The sequence below is a fragment of the Rhipicephalus microplus genome, chromosome 9 (assembly GCF_043290135.1).
Source record: "Rhipicephalus microplus isolate Deutch F79 chromosome 9, USDA_Rmic, whole genome shotgun sequence".
Taxonomy (NCBI): domain Eukaryota; kingdom Metazoa; phylum Arthropoda; class Arachnida; order Ixodida; family Ixodidae; genus Rhipicephalus; species Rhipicephalus microplus.
In genome coordinates this window covers 49773828-49790275 of record NC_134708.1, presented here as the reverse complement: position 1 = coordinate 49790275, position 16448 = coordinate 49773828, and the positions used below count along the sequence as shown (strand labels likewise).

At 43.9% G+C, this 16448-nt stretch overlaps 1 protein-coding gene across 2 annotated transcripts in view; it reads right to left on the bottom strand.

Annotated features, from left to right (window-relative positions):
- LOC142771753 (uncharacterized) overlaps positions 1 to 16448 on the bottom strand; it is a 41173-nt gene that overhangs the window by 17281 nt on the left and 7444 nt on the right. For both annotated transcript variants that reach the window (XM_075873618.1, XM_075873619.1), the window contains exon 2: positions 1736 to 1802. In XM_075873618.1, coding sequence (XP_075729733.1) covers positions 1736 to 1802 — 67 coding nt within the window. The remainder of the gene's footprint in view (positions 1 to 1735; positions 1803 to 16448) is intronic.

Below are 16448 nucleotides of genomic sequence, written 5' to 3'. Positions count from 1 at the left end.
GAAGTGTCTGCCATTGTGTCACCATAATTTTATTTTATTTTTCTATTTTTTGTAAACCCACCCCTTATGTAATACCCCTTTTTGGGGCCTTCAAGGAATGAAGAATAAATGAAAAACCAGGATATTCATAAAGAATGATTATCCTGAGTTTTGCATATCTGTTCAATAGTGTTGGAACAGTCATAAGCAAAGTGAACACAAGAATTGCGCTAACACAATAGGCATTGGTTTCTTTTGAACCACGCAGCCACTGTTCATGTAGGGTCGAAGAATTTTCTATCTCATGCATTAGACAGTTTTGGCATGTCTCGAGTATCACTGTTCATTTTCCTTCTCAACATTGTTATAATATCGCTGGATAGAACCCTGAGGTCTGTCCCAGGTCTTAGTACTTCACTTTATGCACCTTAACTTAAGCATTCCCCTGCTCCTAGGAAACTTGCACCTTCTCTACCATGAGCAATGGTGATGGCAGCTTGCAACGGCAATGGCGAACAATTTACCAGACCTGATGAGGTGTCCTATGTCTATGTAGCCGTACGTGGTAGTACTGGTCTTTGTATCGTCTGGGTGGTGAACTCTCGGAGCTTATGTCGGTGGCGTGTGTTCACTGCCCGACCACAGAAGCTGCATTTGTAGTAATAGTGAGGGGAGAGAACACCCATTTGCTTATATATAGGTGCGCTTGAAAGAACTACAGGTGGTTGAAATAAATTCATAGTACCCCCGCCCACCCCACTATGGAAGAAGCAGCTGCAGATTCAAGGCCCGGGCACAGGCATCAGATGAGCCATCCTCTGCTGCGATGGCGGTTTTGTTCACTTTGCGGAATTAATGTAAATCGTGTAGACTGCACTTGTAGAGAGGAACCATCCTTTGAGCAACACAGACATCTGCTTGTATTTCTGGCCATGAGAAACTGTGATGTCACTGTAAGCACCGCTGATAATTTTAGTTCTTATTTTTCAGTTCACTTTGTATTAATGTGTTGTACCAACTTGTTTCTATAATAGTATCTTATTTGACATGGTTCATGTGTTCTGGTATCGTTTCTTTGGTTTATTCTATGCAAAAAAAAGCATAATATTTACAGTTTCGTTATTTGTTAATGTGGCCCTGCAGTGTTTTTTTTGTTTGTTTTTTTCATCTGCCTGCTGTGACACTTGAGTGGGTGCAGTGTTGAATACCAAAGTGGATGCAACTGGAGTAAATAATATAGGTGCATGGGAACTGGAGTTAGTAGTATTATAAATCTCGAAACATGAGCTGTGAGATCTAACAAACAATTGTGCCAAGGAAGGTATAGGGCATGTTATTGAAATCAAAATATAAATGTGAACAAAGAAAAAAGTTACCAAACGATCTTGCTGTGGGCAGGGACCGAACCTGCGAACTTCAATGCATCCTGTGCTCTACCAACTGAGCTGAGCCACACCCTCACATTTAAATGCAAATATACACCCCATAAAGTGGACGGGGGGGGATAGCTGCCGTGGTAGCTCAATTGGTAGAGCACCAGGCGCATTATTCGAAGGTCGCAGGTTCGGTCCCTGCGTGCAGCAAGTTATCCTGTCGTAATTTTTTCTTTCTTCACATTTGCATTTCAATTACTTTCAATAACATCCCCTATACTTTCCTGGAGTACATTTGGCAAGCACTCTCAAATCATGACTGGTAGATTGCCACTATCCCTCATAAGGAATGTGTATAACAGCTGCATCTTGCCGGTACTTACCTACGGAGCGGAAACCTGGAGGCTTACAAAGAGGGTCCAGGTTAAATTGAAGACAACGCAGCGAGCGCTGGAAAGAAAAATAATGGGTGTAACCTTGAGAGACAAGAAGAGAGCAGAGTGGATCAGGGAACAAACTGGGGATAAAAATATAATAGTCGAAATCAAGAAGAGGAAATGGATATGGGCCAGGCATGTAGCCCATAGGCAAAATAACCGCTGATCATTAAGCGTAACTAACCTGATTCCCAGAGAAGGCAAGCGAGTTTGGGGGAAACAAAGTTAGGTGGGCTGATGAGATTAGGAAGTTTGCAGGTATAAATTGGCAGCAGCAAGCACAGGACAGAGTTGGATGGCCGAACATGGGAGAGGCCTTTGTCCTGCAGTAGACGTAGTCAGGCTGATGATGATGATACTTTCCTTGCCATGATTGTCTGTTGATTTCATTGATACTGTGTTTAACAGAAAAAAATGAGCCCTTAAATGTACACTTCTTTCCAAAACAGCAAATAAGAAAAAAAAAATGTTATCTTTTGCATAGCGCTATGCTGCTTGGGTCATTGGCTAGTTCCAGTGACACTCAAAAGAAGAAATTCATTTGTATATAAGGAAGTGTGAAAAGATTTTGGTAATATTGTCACGGGCTAAGTAGATGCCTGAGGATGACGACGACGAAGTGCTGAACGGGAACAGGCTCGGACTGCAGCAGCGTCGTACGCATTAGCTCGCCAGTATATTCGCCAGTACACATTTGTTCATCAGTGTATACTTTATTCCCCGTAACATCATTGGTGGAAGGTGCGGGGTACCACTCGCTATACAGCCCAACGAGCTGGATCTTCGCAGCGGACGGCGCATTGCAGCTACCACGATGACTGACCAGGCTACTCAATGTCAACAAGATCCGTCAGCCCCGCAGCCGATCGTTGTGGTGCAACCTCGTGACCAAGGTCCATTCAACGGCACAAGTGGCATAGACGTCGATGACTGGCTTGTTCAATATGAGCGCGTCAGCAGCCGCAACCATTGGGGTCCAACGCTTATGCTGGCGAACATCATCTTCTACTTGCATGGCACGGCAAAACTCTGGTACGAGACACATCAAGAAGAGTTGACTAGCTGGGACGTCTGTAAGCAGAAATTGCGCTATCTATTTGGGAAACCCATCGGACGTCAAGTGGCCGCAAAGAAAGAGCTTGCGACTCGTGCCCAGACATCCACGGAGCCGTACATCGCGTACATCCAGGACGTGTTGGCTTTGTGCCGCAAGGTCGACAAGGACATGCTCGACGAGGACAAAGTCGGACACATCCTGAAAGGAATTGCGGATGACGCCTTCAATTTTCTCCTGTGCAAGGACTGCTCCACGGTGGAGTCGGTCATCGAAGCATGTCGTCGCTTCGAACAGGCAAAAAGTAGGCGCATAGTTCACCGATTTGACCGCCTTCCCAACACGGCGGCTACGTCCTCTTGCGAAGATTTGCCCACACTACACCAACCACCAGCGCCAGAAAACGTCACCAGAATAGTCCGTCGGGAACTCGAGGCCATGGCTCCCGCTATGTCTAGCGTCAGCGCGCCAGGACACAACCTCGGTGCTGTTTCAATGATACAGGCCGTGGTTCGCCAAGAGATCGCGAATATGGGCATTTCGCCACCTCATCAAAATGCCTCTGCTACTTCCAGCTCGGCTCCAGTCGTTGCGGCTGCCACTCCGAACCGCACGTTCGCGCCACGACGAAACCCAGCTGAATGGCGCACTCATGATGATCGGCCCATATGTTTTACGTGCCATCGGATAGGACACATCGCTCGCCATTGCCGCAGCCGGTGGACCTCATCACCTCGACCGAGCTTCTATGACTGGCGGCCTCGCTCTGAACGTGCACCTTATGCCCCGTCCTACCGTGCTGAGACAGGTGCAGAGCATAATCCAGAACGTCGGACCAGCCGCTCGCCATCGCCCGTGCGTCGTCAGTCCCGCTCGCCCCAACCCCGCCGTTCTCGGTCTCCTTACGACCGTCGCTCGGAAAACTAGCCGGTGCAGCCCCCGGAGGTGACGCTGCATACACGACTTGGACTGCAAATCCTCTGATTACTCCCGACCAGCGGTGCAACCTCCTAACAATTCTCGTTGATGATTTACCTATAACGGCTCTTATTGATACCGGTGCACAAATATCTGTGATGAGCTCAGACCTCCGCCGCCGCCTCAAAAAAGTTCTGACGCCTGCGATTGCACCTACCGTTCGTACCGCGGATGGGAGTACTCCTGCTGTGCTTGGAATGTGCACTGCGCGATTAACAATTTCTAAGCATCAAACTTCAGTTTTGTTCGCTGTACTGGAAAATTGCCCTCATGACCTAATCCTTGGACTCGACTTTCTGACTTCACACGCTGCGCTCATTGACTGTTCCAAAGGTCTTCTTCAGCTCGAACTACCATCCTTTTCGGAGACCGTCTCTACCAGCCCACCTCGTCTACGCTCTGTCGATTTCCTTAGACTTCCGCCGCAAGCCGCAGTCCAAGTCCAACTCTCGCCATATCCTGCAGTACCCGATGGTGATTATGTTGCTGCCTCGATTTCTGACGTCGCCATGACACGCAATGTTGCACTCCCCAACACGGTGGTTACCGTTAAGGACAACCGAACTTCGTTTCCCGTCCTCAATTTCGGCCTCTCAGCGCAAGTTATTCCTCGCGGCATGTCACTTGCGCATCTTACACCACTGGTCGACCACACAGTTTCCGCTCTAACCACCAATTCGCCACCCGATTTTTCATCAACGTCGTTCTCGTCACGTTCCTGTTCCGACCTTTTCAAGCCAATGCTATCTGACAAGCTCACCTCTGAACAAGTCTCTGCTTTCTGCCGTGTGCTTGCTCCTTATCAGGACATCTTTGACTTCGGCGACCGTAATTTGGGCCAGACATCTGTAGTAACCCATCGCATCGACACCGGTGACGCTCGACCCATTCGCCGACGACCCTACCGTGTGTCAGCCCCGGAGCGTGCTATTATACAGCGAGAAGTCGATAAAATGCTTGATAAGGGCATAATCGAACCCTCATCCAGTCCCTGGTCCTCACCCGTTGTACTTGTTAAAAAGAAGGACAATAGCTGGAGATTCTGTGTTGATTACCGCCATCTCAACCATATTACCAAGAAAGATGTCTATCCCCTACCGCGCATAGATGATGCACTCGATTGCTTGCACGGTGCCAAATATTTCTCTTCAATAGACCTTCGCACAGGCTACTGGCAGATCGCTGTGGACGACAAAGACAGAGAGAAGACGGCCTTCGTGACTCCTGATGGTCTTTATCAGTTCAAGATGATGCCTTTTGGATATGCAATGCCCCCGCGACATTTGAGCGCATGATGGACTCTCTCCTTCGAGGCATGAAGTGGACCATCTGCCTCTGCTATCTTGACGACGTTATTGTTTTTTCGACTACTTTCGACGATCATCTTACCCGTCTGTCCGCAGTGCTTGATGTTTTTCGACGTGCCAACTTGCAACTTAACTCGTCCAAATGCCCGTAACAATATTTATCGAATAATAGTGTGGCCTAGCTGGGACCTTATATTACTTCCAATCGCAAGCATTGCGTTTCACTGTTGTTGAAAATCAAAGCAGTTTCTGTGTTAAAAAGCCTTGTTTTTGGATGTGCCATTTAACGAGTGTTAGCAATGCATTCCACAGTACAAAAAAGAGCCGTGAAATTTATCGTATAACCTTCGAGTAATAAAGGGATCGACAAAAAAATTGTGTTGCTGGGCCCCTTTGGTATAGTATTGTATATACAGGTACAGAGGTTTGGCTTGGCACTTACAACCTCGAAGTTGCAGCCAAATTGGAGATTGTTTATTTTCAACTCATGCTCACCTGTAATTGCATTGCAGTATTTGCCTGCAGAGCAACGGCAACTTTGTGTGAAATATGTTTAAGGTGAATTGACTGTAATGAATAGGTAAAAGTTACGTTCTGATGTTCGTAAGTCCTCGATTGTCTGGTGTTGCACTCCAGTTGCATATAGTGTGATGCAATATTTACGTAGCTTTTCTCTACATGATGTGGCTGTGCAGGTTCCTCATTTTCGGATTCTTCGGAGCAGTACCCATCACTCGCATTCATCCAAGATGGACTGTATTCTTGTGGACTGTGCCCCTACGTGACGAAGTGCAAGGGGCACATGAATACACACCTTTGCAAGCACACGGGCGAACGCCCTTTGAAGTGCCACCTGTGTCTGGCGGCGTTCGTTCAGACCTGTAATCTCAAAAAGCACATACGCACCCACACGGTAGAGCGTCCCTTTTCCTCTGTCCACTGCAGTGCATCCTTTTCGCGAAGAGACCACTTAGCAGATCACATTCTTACCCACACAGGAGAACGATCGTTTACCTGTTGGCATTGCAATCGGTCCTTTTCACGAAAAGGCACCCTGATTTGCTATGCCTCATGTCATCTAAAGGAACCGTGAAGCTCGGGTGGTGCTGAGATTTTCCTCTAGGGCTTATTTCATTGGTCGATTAATATTGCTGGAAGGTAATTCTGAAAGTGCCCGAGAGTGTTTTTTTTTTAGATCCCTGAGCTATTGAGTTATTTGCGCCACATAACAGAGAAAAGTCAAAAGTCATGCAAATTCTTCAAGTGCCTTTTGACGAGTTTACCGATACGCCAAAATATTGAAAGTATGGCAAATGTGAAACACATATGCCTGTGCCGTAGTGCTGAGCACCGTAAGAGGACCAAAGATTTGATTGCTTTGTTTAAAAACTCGTTGAGGCATGTATGGTTGTGTGCTCGATATAACCTGTTCATTCTTATTTGTTTTCTTTTGCGATGGTGGGTGGGCACATCAGAGCAAGTGTCAGGGCAACTGCACATTTGATTAGTTCTCCACTTTCAGCAGAATTTGTCATGTAAAGCTGTCTTCGCTGTTTCATTCCAAGAATAGATTTTTTCTTTAGTTTGCCTCTGGTTGACCGATTAAGTTGATGAGATGATAAACATATTGGGAAGAAAAAAAGGATACGCTAGGATGTTATAAAATGTTGACTGCTATGTTTCACGCATTTTGTTTTGTTTTACGTTCTGCTTTGTATTGATGAATCGGTGCTTTCCGAGTTATTTGCAAAAGTCTAAAATTGTAATGTGCAGGAGTCTAGATGCTGATGTAAACAAACATCAAATATTTCATTATGAATACCCTCAAGCAGTGTAGCTTGTATGCTGATAATAGGCAGCTTGACTGATTTGCATGAAAGGAATAGAAACTGTGTGAGTAGAATGTGAGACAAAACAGTGTGTAGTGCCACTAATCTTTAAGGTAAGGGTCTCTTCAAGGCATGGGCCTATCAGCTGGGGGGGGGGTGGGGGAGCAAATTTCAATAGTGATCTTGGAATAAACTCTCGATGGCAATGTTACATCACTGTGGATTTTTCCTGTAAACCTTCGTGCTTATACTTTCGTGTGGTGCTTTCAAATAAAAACTAGCCACTACTACCTCCACTTCACTCCTTCAATGCCATTCATTGAAACAGAGTTATCTCGGTGCATTTAAATATAGCTGTCCTCAATGGTGCCATGAAATGTGGTACTCGTCTTTTCATTTTATACCATGCCTTGTGTGCTCATCTTCTTATGTTTATATATACATATATATTGGGTGGGGCACTGTAAGTGCTCATCATAATTGTTTACTGCCAAAATTGCATGTAGTCATTTTTGAAGTTAATGAGTAAATTGTACAAGGTAACATATTCAGAGTACTGTAATCGTTATGTGCCACTGGTGTGACTTTCCATATGTGACTCCACTATAGAGCCATCTTGTCCATTCATAACTATATATGGTGATAGATATGATGTTTAAGTGGAATGTCTGCTTTTTTTTTGTGATCATGTGAGAGACTGAAACCTTATCTCATGAATAAGTAACCTTTAGTATGCCACTCTTAGCTCTGTAATGTTTCTCTTGTCATGTTTTGCAGTTTGTTTCATAACAACTTGTCTCACTGGTATTTTACTTCACATTTCTCGTGTGTTTGAATATCAGCTGATGCTTTTATGGACTTGCATTGTATGAATATTGCTATGCAAAGCAGCATAGCAGCATAATTTGTTGGTGCTTAATATGCTAGTACAATACAGAGAGACTTGGTTATTCACAAATGGTATCGAAATTTCAACCAGGTTGAAGCTTGGCAACTAGAGTTCGCACTTATGAAAGGGATTGTCTACCGCTGAGAAAATTTTCGTGATTGTGGTGCAAATCGGAAGATCGTTCATCACATCGGCTGCAGCGAGCATGCCTTTGTGACATAATTGAAGAATTATAATTTTAACTTGACGTTGAAAGTCTGCGAAAAATGGCCACTAGCCTCACCCAACAGCACTGTGGTTAATCTATTGGTAGGACAAGAAATCTTATCGGGTAGACTGTCTTGCTTAAAAACAAAAATGTACAACTTGAAATTGTATTTTGCACACTTGAGACAGCTTTAGATCGTGCCAGAGACTAATTTTTGCGTTATTTCTCACACATTCAAAGACTGCCGGCGGTGCGTTTGCTTGTCTGCATACCTGCCTGAAACAACAGAGAAATGCGAGCACGGTGTCCTCCGCCGCTCTCAAAAAACAAAGTGTATGTGCCTTAAGTGACCACTCGCAAGGTATTTGTTTTACTAATAAAAAAAACTAGGTGAGGCCTGCAAGAACTGGACACGGTTCCAGTTTCAGACTTTCACCGCCAGTACAATTGTCATCGCTTCCACGGACCAGTGTTGTGCGCATTTATCCCACTGATGGAAGGAGACTGAACGCAGATTAAAAAGCTCTCTTTTAAAGATGTCTACACATTTTTCAGAGAAACCGCTGAAAGGTTCGACTCTCAGATAGTATGCTTTTTATTGCGACAGGAAACAATTGAAGGATGGTAGACAGTCCCTTTAAGCACTACAGTGTGTATAGAGCAGTGGTATTTCAGTGAGAGGTTTATGGGCTTGGTCCACTGTTATCGTTAGGTAAAGGCTATGTTCTTCGTTTAGAAGTTCAGAAATCATCGACTGACTAGTGCTGCACTCTAGCTGCGCGTCGTGTGCGATATGGGATTCTTATTGCCTTCCATTGCTCCCTGTGGCTTTGCAGATTCTTCGCCGTCGACTTCCCTGGAGCAGTACGACTCGCTCGTGTCGATACAGGGCCGACTACGTTGCTGCCGGCTGTGCACCTATGTGACCGTGAACAAGACGCACATGAGAGAACACCTTTGCAAACACACAGGCGAGCGCCCCTCCAAGTGCCAGTGGTGTCCGTCTGCATTCACGTCGGACCGTGATCTCAGAAAGCACATTCGTATCCACACAGGAGAGCGTCCCTTTATCTGTGGCTACTGCTATGCATCCTTTTCGCTAAAAGGCAACCTCAAGCATCACATGCGCACCCACACGGGAGAGCGTCCTTTCACTTGCGTCCATTGCAATGCATCCTTTTCAATGAAAGCCACCCTCAATCGCCACATCTCTCGTCGTCATCAAAGTAGTATGCCGTAAAGGTCATGGCTGCAAAGGTGTTCTATCCGGGGCCTAATTTAAAACTGATCCGAGTCGCCTAAATGTTTAGCCCCTGAGGTCAGGGGTGCAAATGCGTTCTTTCTGGAGCTTAAGTTAATAGTGATATGTTTTTCAATAGTAGGTAACTTCTAATTCGCTTGGGAATGTTTTCAAATATTTCAGCTGTTGGAGTTTCTTCCAGTGTGTTGCTCAGAGGGAAGTCTGTAATTGCTAATGACAGTTTCTCACTTGCTGTCAGCTGACTTGTTTGATATATCAGAGTGGTGAAGGCTCACCTTTAGTGTGCTATACATGGCCTTACGCTATAGTGCTCAGAAGTGAGAAAAAATTAGTCAAGTTGCTTTGTCTATGACATAGTTCATCCATGTATGTTAGTTGGCTTGATGTAGGTAACATGTCCTTTATTTGGTGCTGCATTGGTAAGCAGCCACATTTCACAGGCTCTTACATTGACAAGGAGTATAGCTTGTAATGAAGAAGGTGACTACACGTTTCGCTGGGTCGCCTTCTTGAGCAGAATTTGTTCTGTAACCCTGTCATCGCAATTTTAATTCAGGAAAACGAAAATTCTGAATTTTTAGTTTTTTCTGTGCTTGATTGATCAAAAGTGTATCACTCAATAGACACACAAGAAAAAATAGGGACGTACTAGAAACCATTAAAATTTTGTCAGGACAGGGACCCATGTGCCGCGTTTAGCTATATTTAGGCTTGCAGCGACGAGTTTCGTCTTTGTGTCCGTTTTTGAGAAGTTCGAAATTGTGGTGAACAGTAGAAATGCAATGATGCTTACCCAGCTATTCATAAAAGTTTTGTGTCAGTAAGCAGCAATGAGATTCATTGTCTAGAAAATAATAATGTGCTTTTCAAATAGATAATAAAATAGCTGATATGTCAGCTATGTAGCAATATTATATTGGGACGTAACTAGTGTTCCTGATGAACTTATAGTGGTATAAATTAGGAAATCACCGTCACACTAGAATAAGGAGTGAATGCAAAGCTTTTGCTGGACCAGAAATTCATATTTGAGATAGTTGTAGATACAGAACATGACCCATCGCAGCCACGCAGCATCTCGAGAACCTGCCAAGCATTTCAGTTCATATGGGAGCATATGATTCATTCTTTCTTCTTCTATGTTGCAATAACTTAGTCCACATGTGTATTTCATGTTATGCTGCCCAAGCTTGGATTTCATGACGAATTGTCACAGGGTCCAGATTGCGGAATCATTTGTAGAACAGTTTTGCTGGATACTCAAAACTGCAAGGGTTCGATTCATTCCATATTGCTAGTGAGCTTCCTTGTATTGAACTTAGGTGGCCTGAAAAAACAATGGAAAGGCCTGCCTGGTTAGTTGGCTCTAATGTGGTCGACTTTTGTTACGGTTGCGAATTCTTCTTAGACCATTGTTCTAAAATCTTGGTTGAAGAATACAGCTGGTACAAGTTTGCCTAGAATCACATCAACAGCGAGATGCTCTGGCGAATCTGGAGGGAGTGCATACTTGGTGTAGACAAGGCCAACTTCGACTTTCTGAATAAAAAAAGTTACCCATATTTTGGATTGTAAAAAGCAGACTGCACTAATATATGTAATAAAACTACACTTGGTGATTGCACACAACAGACTCCATTTCGTTTTATGTTGCTTCTTTATTCTCTTCACCCCTTTTTGGCTTTTGTCTTGTTTCGATTTCTCCTAGTTGTGGGCTGTTTGAATCGCTTGAACCTTTGTATGCGGTGATTGGTGTTTTTTTTTTTTCACACAGTACACAAGAAAATGGCAAATTTTACCTTTTTTGTTTTCACTGTACGGGCTAAAACTTGGGCAGCCATCACCGCAAGTCTTCTTCGCAGCCATCACCGCAGGCAAAAAAATGCTATGTGCTTGTTTACAGTTTAGGAAATAAATGCGCATTTACCATGCATGGCACACAAAAAAATTAGTCCACTCATGTACATTCAACTTGCCGTTTTCTTTTTTCAGACGAGATTTTAATTGGCGGCAGCTTGATTAAAATTACGTCACTTGCCCTCATTGGCTGTTACAGTCTGGCGCAACAAAATTTCTGGCTTTTCTTTAAGCTTGACGCTCTCAGTTTCATAGTTTTAATTAGGATTAGATGAGGCAGACCTCAAATTAGATTCACTTATACAATACAAGTGCGCCATAAATTATTTTCGTCTATGCATTTTTCTCGTATGAACAACTACCCCAAAGTTTGCCATTGGAAAGTCAACAAGTTTTTAACAATTAGTTATTTTGATGTAACGTTATGTGCACCACGGCATGGCATTCACACGTCATCAAAGAGCTTGTGTGCAAAGAGGAAAGGTTGCCGGCTGTCAGTATTTACAATGACAATACCTGCATTGACTGAGAAAAAAATGCCCTGTGCATGTTTATTATCGAAACAAGGCCCTGTGGCCTGCTTTCCTTAGTGCAGTAAAAAATTTATGGGTTGGCTAGAAAAGTTTTATTAGTTCCTGGCAGCGTCGCTTCTTGGCGTTGACTGCTTTTACCTCGCGGTCCCTAAACAACAGTAGACTGCAACAGAAATCCAAGCGGCTCTTTCGTGCGGTACCAATTGTCCAGTGCCATTTACCGGTTTTATGACTTTCAAACAGAATTCAAAAGCATGTTCTATTCAAATCGTGAATGGAATGATCGGTTCTGTCACTGTAATCCATAGTCTTTTCATTTCAACGAGGGTCAGGTCATACATTCTGGCCAGTTGCCAGTTACATTGTAATTGCAAGCTCAAGATGCTTTTGTAATGTGATTTTCCTGCGTATATGTGAGCACATATGACTTATTCTTAGCAGTGAATGTGGCCTTTGAGATAGTATAGGTCAGTTTTAAAAAGAGCGAGAGCTCTCGTCCAAGTTGTGGCTCATCACAACTTGGACGAGAGCTCTCGCTCGGATGACTCTGCTGCAAGTATTGCGGAAGAATCGACATTAGGGCAAGTTGGAATTAGTTATGCATATTGAATTCAGAAACATGAAAACCATGACTTGAGAAGTAACATGGCCATTAATATATAATATTACTTCTTTCGTGTCCTCGTTTCATAACTTCCCATTTCAGGATGTCACAAGTGCTTATTAAAGAAGAACTCCCGAGTATTGTTGACCACATTAGGGTGCTGCAGTTTTCAAATGGTATTGACAGCCTTGTAACTACCAGGGTGGCGGAAATGATGAGTCAAGACTGAAACAGCCACTTGCTTTGTGCAACATCCACTACAATGTTGCATAAAACACTTTCAGTGACATCACGTAATACTGCATCGTAGAGTAAATACTTGCAAAAGTGTTTACAGGGGGACCAGTTTCACCTGACAACACAAATCTGTTGACTTCCTGGAAAGATCTAAATGCCCTGGCCAGTTGTGGGACTAACTTATGTCCCCAGCATCATATAGGCTTGGACGAAGTGTTTGTTGGACGTATCGCGAACATGACCTATGTTTGGGCAACATAGTCGCTGGGATGAGTTGTAGACGTTGCTTGCCGATAGAATTTCAGCGGAGCTGCTATGCTTGAGGTCTGTCATGAGTCATGCATAAAAAATTATGGTGAACCGGCTTGCACTCTCTCCATTCTCTTTTTTCGATCCCAGAACTCATGCATCGATTTGTCTCGAGGCGATGCAATAACTCTGACGAGCATGTGAACAATGAAGAGAGAGTAAAAAAAACAAGAAACAGAGAGAAAGAAAAAATATAAAAAATAGGAAAAATAGTGGTAGCAAATAAAAGGTATAAAATCAAAGAGGAAATATGTAGAGAGGCCGGAGATATAAAGAAGAGAGAAATGGGGAAAAAAGGTGACAAAAGATAGCCGCCAAACAAACAGCGGGGAAATATATAGCAATCTTAGCCAATTATAGTACAGTATATATAAAGGATTGCAGAGAGAGAGATGTGAGGGACCTGAGCCACTTCTGGTCAGCTGCTGAACAATTGTTGCCGAGACTGAATTGCCCAAGCCTTCTGTTAAGACAAAACGGCAAGGCAGGGAGTGCTTTTGCTATTCGTAGTATGTTGAGCTTGGCATGCTCTGAGCTGCTTGGTATTCACCTCAAAGCCCGAGAAAGAGGATAAGTTACCAGGCAAGGTAACTATATATGAAGAAGAAAATGGAGAGAAACAGCTGGAGAAAAGTCCCAAGGAGAGCCTTTCAATGAGTTGAAGCCCAGCCCAGCAGTCAAGGTACGAGGCCACATGATGTAAATTTTTTTAAAGCAATAAACGCTAGGGAAATATTAGGGTGCAGTACAAAGCACATCTTTTTAGGCATACGTGAGCGTTATAAAGTAAGTCACTTTTCTTAATCTTTCATAACTAAAGATTTTATGAAGAGTATGTCTTGCACAAATACTCCTAACTCAAGTTCCGCTCATTGAAAAGAATTTATTTTTTCTGCAGAGACATTAAAGAAGCTTTAGCCTGTGCATTGAGCCAAAGCAAATTAAATCTGATGAATATCAAAAACATTGTTATTAAATAACCAAAAGAGCATGCACTAGCACTAGGGGCACCTTTGTATAACTGACAGCCATATTAAATGTGTCTTTTGATATTGAGGGCCATTGCACATCTATTGATGTGATAGGAAAGTGCAAAATTTTAATGGAAAATGATAACTATCAAAAGATTTATGATTCTTTGCATACCGAGAAATGCCACGGACTTTATGAAGGTCCTTTTCTTGGAATGATTTGAAATAGGTGCAGTACTTGCGCAAGCTGATAAGAAGGGCTAAAATTCTCAATAGTTGTAGCCAGTTCCATTTGTACCCTGCTACCGCGTGTCTTTTCTCAAGCACCAACTCAAGAATTCTTCTATAAAGACGATAGTCTTTCTTGGGGACCTTCAACGCAAAATTTTGGCCTGTTTGTCTGTCTGTACATTTGTCTGTCCACTCATACCGGCATCGGGTACTTGAAACGGCCGACCCTGTCCGCAGCGTTCACCACTGTTGCTCATGGTTGAGCGTTCATGCTTGTGCAATTGTCAATTAAAAAGCAATTATTGCACATGTCTGGGGCACCATAACAACAGGCATATATTCTGCATATGCATCTCTTACTAGAAAACGCATACATAAGTAATTTTAAGGGCCGTCGCGCTTACCATGCTATGCTTGCACGGAACGGGGAGTGTTTTCAACGCTTTGCTAAGACGAGATGGTGGTGGCACCTACCCGTCGCCTCGCGTTCTACAGCTTATCACCTCTGAAACATGCGCGCACGGCCACGCGCTTTGTTTTCCAGAAACTTCCACAAAACCCTACCCGCCTCCCGTGTCTTTGCGTTTCAAACTAACGTTCATTCGAGCAAACGTTACACCAAGTTTCGCTTCAAACCGTTTTTCCAGCACCCGCGTCGACGCCCGTTTCAACCGGGTCAACGCCGTGCGCAGGTGCGCTGTTGCTTCGCATTCCATCAGGGTTACCTTCGGGGGGATGTTTAATAATTTTGAAATGACAACATAATCAACCAAACAAAATTTGTTGGTTTAGAGTGTGAACAGCACATGTACCACGTTGCGTATTCAACCGGTGAAACCTTATGACTGTTTTCTTGAAGGGCTAGTTGGTACATGATACTGAAGGGAACTATGACTGTTATGATTTAAAATGTGTGTTGACAGTGCATTAGACTATTGTGAGTTGTTAAGCACTTGATATGATCTACTTGATATGATAACTACCAAATTAAAATACAGCACATCAAGCTAGTAATCGTACGTCGTACACAAAAGTGACACTTTCTTTTATACACTTGTGTTTAAACTACATGGAAGCTTCGTGTAACAAAAAGACAGACAATGAATCGCATTTAATATAACCAAGAAAACATTTTCAAAAAAAAAATCGCCTTCTCCACTTGGGCGAAGAATGCCTCGCGTAACCGTTCGATATTTATCCAGAAAGTAGTGCACTACCTCAGAGGTCGTGCACCGGGCTGCAGAAATTAGGCGCCTTCTTTCCCTTCTAACCACTACCACTACGTAGTGGTTAACACACGTTGACAACATGTCGGGTCTATTCGTTTTTCATTTCTGTCGTCGCTGCTGCACTTGCTGAAACGTCACCTGCACGAAGACAACACCCAGACGGCACCACCACAACCATTTGGCACCACCGTGAACTAGTTCTGGAAGTGCAGGGTGAATCGAATGGGCTAGAGCAATGGTGTCCCACACCCACAGAGACATGCATGGAGGAAGTTGTTTCCTTCTTCCGTGGATCTGGGCGGAATTTTGAATGTGTTATCATGGTGTTATTTAAGGTGTAAGTGGTAGCTTGGGTCGTGACAGCTGCGTTATGTGAAACAGTGACGGACGACATCCTCTAGGTGAAAGGCGCACAATAATGGCCTTTTCTAATATACACTAGAGGGAACTCTGGCACTAGTGTCTATGAAAGAGGAAACTCTATGCTTCTCTGTATGTCATAGCACAGCCTCTTTGATTTCCCTTGCCTGCAGGATGAGCACGAAGCGCCCATCATCTATGATGGCACCAGAGTTATTCAATCATATGAGTTGCAAAACTGCGTTCCCAAACCTGGACACGCAATTGGCCGACCTAGCGGGAGTGAGTAGAGTCTCGCTATCTGGGAGCGACAATACAAAACACTGCATCGCCACTTGTGCGTGTGCTTTTTTTTTAGGCTGCTCAACGCCGCACGCAACATTCGCGTTGTCACCTCAATAAATGGCCTTGGCTTGCACGGGGCCCGCCGCCGCTGTCAGCTGTTTTCGCTCTGCAAAGGCGTAATCAAAGCCGGGTCAAAGCGTCAAGTTTTATTTTGTTGAAGGTGGTGCTTGCAATTTCGTGCTACAATGGTTTTAACACTGTGCCCTATTTTTATTACTCCTCATTTGCTCGTTTGAAAATGTGCACTTGAGATCAATTGCTACCGGGAAGTTTGACGAATCCTTTTAACTGTTTCACTCTGCGGTTCACGATGTGTCCCACTAACACGACGTGAGCGATGGTAGCACAAACAAGACACAGATACGGTAAAGTGCAAACCAAAGCACAACAGTGCTGATCAGTACTTACCGCAAATTAGCCGCTTTGTCTTGCACGTAGCGGTGAAATTCCACTAATC